This window comes from Jaculus jaculus, chromosome 14, assembly GCF_020740685.1.
Source record: "Jaculus jaculus isolate mJacJac1 chromosome 14, mJacJac1.mat.Y.cur, whole genome shotgun sequence".
Lineage (NCBI taxonomy): Eukaryota > Metazoa > Chordata > Mammalia > Rodentia > Dipodidae > Jaculus > Jaculus jaculus.
In genome coordinates this window covers 21226288-21236853 of record NC_059115.1, presented here as the reverse complement: position 1 = coordinate 21236853, position 10566 = coordinate 21226288, and the positions used below count along the sequence as shown (strand labels likewise).

Sequence of the window (10566 nt, the reverse complement as noted above, 5' to 3'; positions counted from 1 at the left end):
CTGGAACTCACTCTGTAGTCCAGGCTGGCCTCAAACTCACAGCGATCCTTCTACCACAGCCTCTCAAGTGCTCTCAAGGCGTGAGCCACCATACTGAGTTGAGTTTTTTCTGTTGTTTGCTTTGGTTTTTGGTTTTTGGTTTTTCAAGGCAGGGTCTCACTCTAGCTCAGGCTGACCTGGAATTCACTATGTAGTCTCAGGGTAGCCTTGAACTTATGGCGATCCTCCTACCTCTGCCTCCTGAGTGCTGGGCTTAAAGGTGTGCACCACCCTGCCTGGCTTTTACTCTGCTTTTTTTTTTTTTTTTTTTTTTTAAACAGGGTCTCTCACTAAACCTAGTGCTGACCAATTTGGCTAGTCTGGATAGCCAGGAAACCCCAGGGATTCTCTCGTCTCCCACTTTCCAGTTGTGGGATTCTTGTCTGATGGGTGCTGGAGATCCAAGCTCAGGACTTGATGCTTGGGAGGAAAGCACTTTACCACTGAACCCTCTCCCCAGTGCTCTTCCCCTTCCTTCCTTGCTTTTTTTCTTTATTATTTATTTATTTGTTTATTTATTTATTTTCGTTTAAAAGGAAAGAAAAAGAGGAGACCAATTTTCCACTCTGTATAGATTATTCTCTTTCTAGGGCTCAGTTTTTTTTCTTTCCAATTTTTTTTTCAAATTTTTATTAACAACTTCCATGATTATAAAAACTATCTCACTTTCCCCTTTGAAGCTCTTATTCTCCATCATAGGGCTCAGTTTTGACATGTGACAAAAGAGACAGCCACTGAGTGTGATGATGAAATACTAGTCAATAATCCCAGCAGTTGGGAGGCAGCAGCAGGAGGATTCCCACAAGTTTGAGACCAGCCTGGGTTACATACATAATGAGTTCCAAGGACTGCCTGGACTTCAGTGTAAGACCCTGACTAATAAAATTAACAATAGAAAGGGGACAGGCCAACTCAGAAGTGAAATTCACAGTCCCAGAACACATTCCCAATAATTCATTTGCCGGGGGGGGGGGGGGGCAGAAGTGTATGTTCCATTGCACGTGGGGAAGAGGCCAGAGGAGAACATCAGAGGAGAACATCTTTTTGGTCATACTGGCTGACCAGTGAACCCCAGGGATTCTCCTGTCTCTGCTCCCCTCAGAACTTGGGTTACTGGCTCATGTGGCCATGACCAACTTTCTTTACATGAGTGCTTGGGACTGAACTCAAGAACCTCATGGTTGCTTGGTAAGCCCTCTGCCCCCAACCCACGAAAAGCATCAAGGGGGCTGGAGGGATGGCTTAGCACTTAAGGCACATGCCTGCAAAGCCTAAGGACCCAGGTTCAATTTTCCAGGTCCCACATAAGTCAGATGCACATAGTGGCACATACATTTGGAGTTTATTTGCAGTGGCTAGAGGCGCTGGTGTGCCCATTCTCAACTCTCTCTCCCTCTCTGTCTCTAATAAATAAATAAAAATAAATCTTAAAAAAACAAAGGAAGAAAAGGTAGGAGGTAGGAGGAGGTAGGAGGACAAACATGAGTCCCAGGCTGGCCAGGGCTAGAGTGAGACCCTCCCTCAAGAAACACAACAAGATCAATAGTACAGTAGTTATTCCCGTACCCACCTTTCCATAGACAAGAGTGTCTCACCTTTGACCTGTCCCCTCCCTTTGGCATGTAAGCCCATCATTTGTCAGGAGTGGGAGTGAACTGTGCTCTGTGAGATGTGGGCCTCCCTCTACCGCAGGATAGAAACTGGCATCCCTTGTTATCATATTGCAAGATCTGATTTGTTTTTATTTCCAAAACATATGACAATATCTCACTCACATCACAATACTTCAGCAAAATTTTCTGGGACTAGCAGACCCTCTCTCCCTATCTGAGTACTATTTTAAATTGTTTATTAATTAATTTATTTATTTATTTATTTGAGAGCGACAGACACAGAGAGAAAGACAGAGGGAGAGAGAGAGAATGGGCATGCCAGGGCTTCCAGCCTCTGCAAATGAACTCCAGACGCGTGCGCCCCCTTGTGCATCTGGCTAACGTGGGTTCTGGGGAACCGAGCCTCGAACCGGGGTCCTTAGGCTTCACAGGCAAGCACTTAACCGCTAAGCCATCTCTCCAGCCCCTGCGTACTATTTTATATGCAAGGGATTTGAGGGACTACCATCACTGTGGTACCTTGCCAGGGCAACCATGACCATGGAGCAGGGCAGCTCCAAGGACAGAGATGTGGAGGGTAGGTGCTCAAGATGCCGAGCTGTAATGGTTCTTCCTCAAGGCTGAAGGAGGACCCATCCTTTCCTTCCCATCACTTCAGTGACTTGGTCTCCATGCCTGGCCCTATTCAGCTTGTGGACGCCACAGCCCATTGTTTATCGAGGTCCTCTCCATGCATCCCTATGTCCAAATTTCCTCCTTGCTTAAGGACACCAGTCCATTAGACAAGGGCCCAACTAAAGAACTCATCCTGACTGACAAAAAAAATTATGGTGCTGGGAATGGAATTCAGAGCCTCTCAAAGGTAGGCAAGCACTCTGCCTGAGCTATATCCCCAGCCCGTTTAATTATTTAATTATTATTATTTTTTGACAGGGTCTCACTCTAGCTATAGATTCTCAGGCTGACCTGGAATTCATTATATAGTCTCAGGCTGGCCTTGAACTCACATCAATCCCCTTCCTCAGCCTTCTAAGTGCTGGGACTAAAGGCATGCACCACAACACCTGGCTAATTTTTATTTATTATTTTTTTTATGAGGGAAGCCTAACTGACTGCCTTTTTTATTTTTTTTTTTTTAAGGTAGGGTCTCACTCTAGCCCAGGCTGTCCTGGAATTCACTATGTAGTCTCAGGGTGGCCTTGAACTCATGTGATCCTCCTAATTCTGCCTGGGATTAAAGGCATATACCACCACACCTGGCTAAGACTGCTTTTTTTTTTTTTTTTTAATGTGAGAATGAGGGCTGGAGAGATGGCTTAGCCATTAAGTGCTTGCCTGTGAAGCGTAAGGACCCCGGTTCAAGGCTTGATTCCCCAGGACCCACATTAGCCAGATACAGAAGGGGGTGCATGCGTCTGGAGTTCATTTGCAATAGCTGAAGGCCCTGGCATGCCCATTCTCTCCCTCTCTCTCTCTCTCTCTCTCTCTCTCTCTCTCTCTCTCTCTCTCTCTCTCCCTCTTTGTCACTTTCAAATAAGTAAATAAAAATAAATAAAATGTGAGAGGCAGAGAGTGACAGAGACAATGTGAGAGAGAATGGGCACACCAGGGCCTCCAGCTACTGCAATCAAACTTCAGGGGCGTGCACCCCCTTGTGTGTATGGGCAGCTTTATGTGCATCACTGTGCATCTGGCTTACATGGAACCTGGAGAGTCGAACATGAGTCCTTAGGCTTCATAGGGAGGTGCCTTAACTGCTAAGCCATCTCTCCAGTTCTAATTACTATTTTTTTGTTTAATTTTTTATTTATTTATGTATTTAACAGAGAAAGAGGGAGGGAGAGAGAGAGAGACAGAAAGAATGGGTGTGCCAGGGCCACCAGCCACTACAAACAAACTCCAGATGTGTGTGCCCCCTTGTGCATCTGGCTAACATGAGTCCTGGGGAATCAAACCTGGGTCCTTTGGCTTTGCAGGCAAGTGCCTTAACTGCTAAGCCATTCCTCCAGCCCATATTATTATTATTTTTAAAATATTTGTTTGCGTGCAGAGAGAGATAGAATAGAGACAGAGAGAACGGGCACACCAAGGCCTCCAGTCACTGCAAACTCTAGATGCATGTGCCACTTTGTGCATCTGGTGCCTTTTTGCTTTGTTTTGGTTGTTTTGGGGTTTTTCAAAAATATTTTTTGTTATTTATTTATTTATTTACTTGAGAACAACAGAGAAAGAGGGTGCGAGAGAGAGAGAGAGAGAGAGAGAGAGAGAGAGAGAATCGACACACCAAGGCCTCTAGCCACTGCAAATGAACTCCAGACACGTGCGCCCCCTTGTGCATCTGACTAACATGGGTCTTGAGGAATTGAGCCTCGAACTGGGTCCTTAGGCTTCACAGGCATTTCTCCAGCCCTCTTTTTAAGGTAGGGTCTAACTTTAGCCTAGACTGACCTGGAATTCACTATGTAGTCTCAGGGTGACCTTGTACTCACAGCAATCCTCTTACCCCTGCCTCCTGGGTGCTGGGATTAAAGGCATGTCCCACCACACCTGGTTTTTTAAAAAATTTTTATTTATGCCGGGTGTGATGGCGCATGCCTTTAATCCCAGCACTCAGGAGGCAGAGGTAGGAGGGTCGCTGAGAGTTCGAGGCCACCCTTAGACTACATAGTGAATTCCAGGTCAGCCTGAGCCAGAGTGAGACCCTACCTTGAAAAAAAAAACTTATTTATTTAAGAGAGAGAGAGCTGCATGTGAACTCCAGATGCATGCACCATCTTGTGCATCTGGTTTATGCGGGTCCTGTGGAATTGAACCCGGGTCTTTTGGCTTCACAGGCAAACAACTCAACTGCTAAGCCATCCCTCCAGCCCTGCATCTGGTTTTACATGGGTACTGGAGAATCAAACCCAGATTATCAGGCTTTGCAGTCAAGCACCTTAAGCACTGAACCATCTCTCCAGTCCCATAACCCTGAAGGTTTTATGCTCCTATCTCATCCTCTCAAGTATCTTTAGGCCCAACTAAGATTTGGATTTCAAAATAATTTGGAGAGGGCTGGAGGGATAGCTTAGTGGTTAAGCCATATGCTTGCAAAGCCAAATGACCCAGGTTCGATTCCCCAGGACCCACTCTTAGCCAGATGCACAAGGGGGCGCACGCGTCTGGAGTTCATTTGCAGTGGCTGGAGGCCCTGGTGTGTCCATTCTCTCTCTCCCTCTTTTGCTATCAAATTAATAAATGTAAATATAAATATAGAAGCATGCCTTTGAAAAAAATGGTTTGGAAAGCTGGGCATAGTGGCACATGCCTTTAATCCCAGTACTTGGGAGGCTGAGGTAGGAGGATTGCCATGAGTTTGAGGCCACTCTGAGACTACATAGTGAATTTCAGGTCTGCCTGAGCTAGAGTGAGCTCCTACCTCAAAAAAAAAAAAAAAAAAAGAAAAAGAAAAAGAAAAAGAAAAAATAATAATAGTTTGGGGAAGAGAGACAGGTATAGTGACTAGTACCTATCATCCCAACACTTCAAGAAGTGGAGATAGGACTGGAGAGATGGCTTAGCACTTAAGTGCTTGCCTGTGAAGCCTAAGGACCCCCGTTCGAGGCTCAATTCTTCAGGAACCACGTTAGCCAGATGCACAAGGGGGCCCACATGTCTGGAACTTGTTTGCGGTGGCTGGAAGCCCTGGTGTGCCAATTCTCTCTTTCTTTGCCTTTTTCTCTCTCTGTCTGTCACTCTCAAATAAATAAAAATAAACAAAAAATAAAAAAAAAAAAGAAGTGGAAGCAGAAGGATCAGGAGTTCAAGATCATTCTTGTCCTCATGGGGAATTCAAGGCCAGCCTGGGCTACACGAGACTCTATCTCAAAATCAGCAACCACAAAAATAATTTATGAAACAAACACTTCTTTGGAAGAGCTGGGGAGAGGCCACCAACTGCATGTCCCCTGTGCTGTACCATACTTGTAATCCCAGTACTTTGGGAGACTGAGGAGAATTGTCTTAAATTCCGGGCTACAGAGTGAGAGCGTGTCTCAATTTTTTTTTTTAATTTTATTTTTATTTGAGACAGGGTGGGGGGGAGAGAGTGGAGGAGGAGAGAGAGAGAGAGCAAGAGAGAATAGGTGGTAGGGGCTCCAGCCACTGCAATCTCCAGACGCATGCGCCCCCTTGTGCATCTGGCTTACATGGGTCCTGGGGAATCAAACCTGGGTCTTTAGGCTCCCCAGACAAGCCCCTTAACCGCTAAAACATCTCTCCAGCCCCTGTCTCAAATTTTAAAACCAGCGGGGCATGGTGGCACAAGCCTTTAGTCCCAGCATAGGGAGGCGGAGGTAAAATGATCACTGTGAATTCAAGGCCAGCTTGGGACTTCAGAGTGAGTTCCAGGGCAGCCTAGGTTAAGAGTGAGATCCTACCTTGAAAAACCATAAAAGAAAGCCAGGCATGGTGGTGCACACCTTTAATCCCAATACTCAGGAGGCAGAGGTAGGAGGATTGCCATGAGTTCAAGACCACCCTGAGACTACAGAGTGAATTTCAGGTCAGCCTGAGCTAAAGTGCAACCCTACCTCAAAAAAAAAAAGAAAGAAAGAAAGAAAGAAAGAAAAATTGAAAACAGGTAAGAGTACTTGCTACACAAGCATAAAGACATGAGTTCAATCCCCAGAACCCTCATTTAAGGAAATGGCATAGGGCTGGAGAGATGGCTTAGTGGTTAAGGCGCTTGCCTACAAAACCAAAGGACCTAGGTTTGATTCCCCAGGACTCATGTATGCTCGATGCACAAGGTGGCACATGCAACTAGAGTTCATTTGTATTGGCTGGAGGCCCTGGCACCCCCATTCTCTCTATATCCACCTCTCTATCTCTCTCAGCTTCTTTGTTTCAAATAAATAAATAAAAATATTTTTTTTTAATATAAGGCATAGGTTGCCACCCACACCTGTAACCCCAGAGGTGAGGGAGGTAGAGATAGAAGGATCTTTGGGGCACGCTGGTCATCCTCTCTAACAAAAAAAAAGGGACATAAGCCGGGTGTGGTGGCACACGCCTTTAATCCCAGCACTCGGGAGGCAGAGATAGGAAGATCGCCGTGAGTTCGAGGCCACCTGAAACTCCATAGTGAATTCCAGGTCAGCCTGGGCTAGAGTGAAACCCTACCTTGAAAAACAAAAAAAAAAAAAAAAAAAAAAGAGGGACAGAGGAGATGACTCAGAGGTTAAAGACTTTAGGTTGGATTCCCCAGTGCCCACAAAAAGGCAGCTGCACAAAGTGGTGTATGCGTCTGGAGTTTGCTTGCATAGCAAGAGGCTCTAACACCCCTTGCCCTTTCTTTTTCTCTTTCTGCTCAAAAAAAGTTAAGATTTAGCTGGGCGTGGTGGCACACGCCTTTAATCCCAGCACTTGGGAGGGAGGCAGAGATAGGACTGCCATGAGTCTGAGGCCACCCTGAGACTCCATAGTGAATTCCAGGTCAGTCTGGGCAAGAGTGAGACCCTACCTCAAAAAACCAAAAAAAAATTTTTTTTAAGTTAATATTTTATTTACTTATTTGAGAGGGAAGGAGAAGGGGAGAAGCAGACAGAGAGAGACAATGGGTGTGTCAGGGCCTCTGACCACTGAAAAGGAACTTCAGACGCATGTGTCACCTCTGCATCTGGCTTATGTGGGTACTGGAGAATCAAACCTGGGTCCTCAGGCTTCATAGGCAAGTGCCTTAACCACTAAGCTTCTTCAGCTCCCCCAACAAAAAAAAATTTTTGAGGCAAGCCCAACAGACTGGCCTTTTTTTTTTTTTTTTTAAATGCGAGCGCGTGAGAATGAGAGTGAGAGAGAGAGGAAGAGGGAGAGGATTGGTGTGCCAGGGCCTCCAGCCACTGTAATCAAACACCAGACACGTGTACCACTTTGTGCACATGTGCAACCTTGCACACTTGTGTCACCTTGTGTGTCTGGATTATGTGGGATCTGGGGAATCGAACATAGGTCCTTAGGCTTTGTAGGCAAGAACCTTAACTGCTAAGCCATCTCTACAGCCCCTCCAAGAAATTTTAAAGGGGATGGGGACAAACTTCAGGTTCAGTGACAGACCCTACCTCAAGGAAATAAGGCAAAAGAGCAGTAGAGGAAGACACCCAATGTCTTCCTCTGGCTTCCTCACACATGCCCATGGGGTATGTGCATCTGCACACACATTTACATCACATATATACCACACATACTATACACACACACACAACTCAGGAAGGTTTAAATTTAATTTAATTTATTTGAGAGAGAGAGAAAGTGGCAGACCGAGAGAATGGGCACACCAGGGCCTCTGGCCACTGTAAAGAAACTCCAGACACATGTGTCACTTTGTATATCTGGCTTTACATAGGTACTTGGGAATTGAACTCATGTCCTTAGGCTTTGCAAGCAAGTGCCTTAACAGCTGAGCCATCTCTCTATCCCAAGGTGGTGTTTTTTTTTTTGTTGTTGTTTTTTAATTTTCACACTTCTCAACAGCTGTCCCACCTTGAGCAGCAAGGGCGATGAGACATGACCCTCTTGATGCCTAGCCATCCTTGCGAGCTGCTTCGTGTTCAATCTATGATTTATCAGAGACCAGACCACATGATTCTTTGGTAAACTGATGAGTTTTTAATCCCAAAGTGCTTTACAGATATAAAACTGCTTTCAAAACCTGAGAGCATTTAATACTGATGTGTTTTGTAGTCCTGCTAGACAGAATAAACTCTAATACACTGCTATACCTGCCCAGAATATTCCTCCAGTCTGAGCTGGGGAGATGGCTCAGAAGTTAAAGGAACTTGCTTGCAAAGCCTTCTAATTCCCAAACCACCCATTTAAAGTTGGATTTATTTGTAGCAACAAGAGACTCTAGAACCTCTCTTCCTCCCTTTCTCTCTCTCTCTCTCTCTCTCTCACACACACACACACACACATAAAATTAAGGGAAAAAAACAAAAACCCTTTTAACCCTGTCGGGAGCCATTTTTGCAAACCCAAGCACTCTGTAAATCTCAAAGAGGTTTTCTTTTTAGGTTGAACTCTTGATCTGCCTGTCTCCACCTACCAAGTGCTGCTGCTCGGCTGTTTGTTTTGGAGACAGGGTGGTAACAGACCAGCCTGGAGCTCGCTATGTAGTTCTGACTCCACTAAGAGTCCTTCTGTTTCTGCCTCCCAGGGGCTGGGATTACAGGTGTGAGTTACCATGCCTGGCTTCACAGCAGGTTTTTTGTTGTTGTTTTGAGGCGCGGTCTCACTCTACCGCAGGCTAACTTGGCAGGCAAGAATTCTAGTATTGCACCACCCACACACTGCCAAGATTGACTTGGAACTCACTCTGTAGCCCAGGCTGGCCTCAAATTTAGGTGATCCTCCTACCTTAGCCTCAAAGTGCTAGGATTACAGGCATAAACCACCAATCCCAGCCACAAAAGACTTTTTTTTTGTAACACCTCCCCACAAAACACCCTGTGAGCTGAGAAGTGTGTTGAACTACCCCCAGGGGGACAAGTGCAATCACTGTGTGTGCTGTGTGGAGGATGTCAGGGTGTAGCAGACAGCTTCAGGTTCCCTGAGATGAACTTTCAGACCAGGCACAGTTATGGAAGAAGGGATTTATTGAAGCTTACAGATCCACGGAAGTTCCATAATGGCAGAAGAAGCTGGTCTGCCTTCAGAGGCCCAAGCAGAGAGAAGTACAAGCCTAAAGGTCAAAAGGCAGAGCACACTTCAGGAACTCCAGCTAGGCACACTTTGCTATCTTTAGATTGAAATCGGAAACCCACCACCACACCTTAAGATCAGCCAGAGACATTGCCTCCAGCAAGGTAGCCAGCAGATGCAAGCTACAAACAACAAAGAACTGAATATATTGGGGGCCATCTATTCAAACCACCACACAGGGCTTCCTCATTTCTTGTTCCCTAGGTGCCCAAGGTAGAGGAGGAGGCTGTGGTGCCTGTCCAGAAGGCCAGGGACAGCTTCCACCCAGAACTCCATCCTCGGGTGGCCTTCTGGATCATGAAGTTGCCAAGGCGGAGGTCCCACCAAGACATCCAGGAGGGTAGTCGCTGGCTTATGGAGAAACGACACCGTCTGCAGGCCATCCGGGATGGGCTCCGAGAGGGTACTCGCGAGGACATCCTTGAAGACAGAATCCACAGCGCTCCCCACTCCAAGCCAGCCCGCAAGACTCACTTCCTGTACATATTCAGACCCATGCAGTAGCTGTAGGGTGAGGACCCAGATTCTACACTTGGGTGCATTCCACACACACCCAACCCCAGCACTATATGGAAATAAAACTCTTTGTTATATCTAGTACTATCTCCTTTTGAGATCTGTTCCCAAGTCCTGGCTGACTCTGGGAGTGACATCTGGTGGCACCAGCTCTTACCCATGTCCCCAGGCTCAGCTTTCTCATTCAGATTTCTCACTGCCTCCTGACTGAGTAACCTAATCCCCTCTTACCACATCCATCCACCCCGTCCCCAAGCCTGTCACCTCCAGCTTGTCTATCCTCCCAAGCCCTAACTCTTGCACTCCAACCCCATCTGTTACTCAGCTATAACAAGTGACCACCAACCAGTGACACAAGGCCATATGAATGTTATATTTCAGACTCGCAAGTCAGAAATCCAGAATAAAGCCAGGTGTGGTGGCCCATGTCTTTAATCCCAGCACTTGGGAGGCAGAGATAGAAAGATTGCTGTGAGTTCAAGACCAGCCTGGGACTAACAGAGTGAGTTCCAGGTCAGCCTGGGCTAGAGTGAGAATATGCTTAAAAAAAAAAAAACAGACATGGTAGCTCAAGCCTTTAAGCCCAGCATTTAGGAGGCAAAGGTAAGATTGCTGTGAGTTGAAGATCAGCCTGAGACTACATAGTGAATTCCAGGTCAGC

At 46.2% G+C, this 10566-nt stretch overlaps 1 protein-coding gene across 1 annotated transcript in view; it reads left to right on the top strand.

Moving 5' to 3' along the window:
- Dkkl1 (dickkopf like acrosomal protein 1) overlaps positions 1-10045 on the top strand; it is a 16899-nt gene extending 6854 nt beyond the window's left edge. Inside the window, exon 5 of the mRNA XM_004672289.2 lies at positions 9594-10045. Coding sequence (XP_004672346.2) covers positions 9594-9893 — 300 coding nt within the window. The 3' untranslated portion in view covers positions 9894-10045. The remainder of the gene's footprint in view (positions 1-9593) is intronic.
- The last annotated feature ends 521 nt before the right edge of the window (positions 10046-10566 follow it).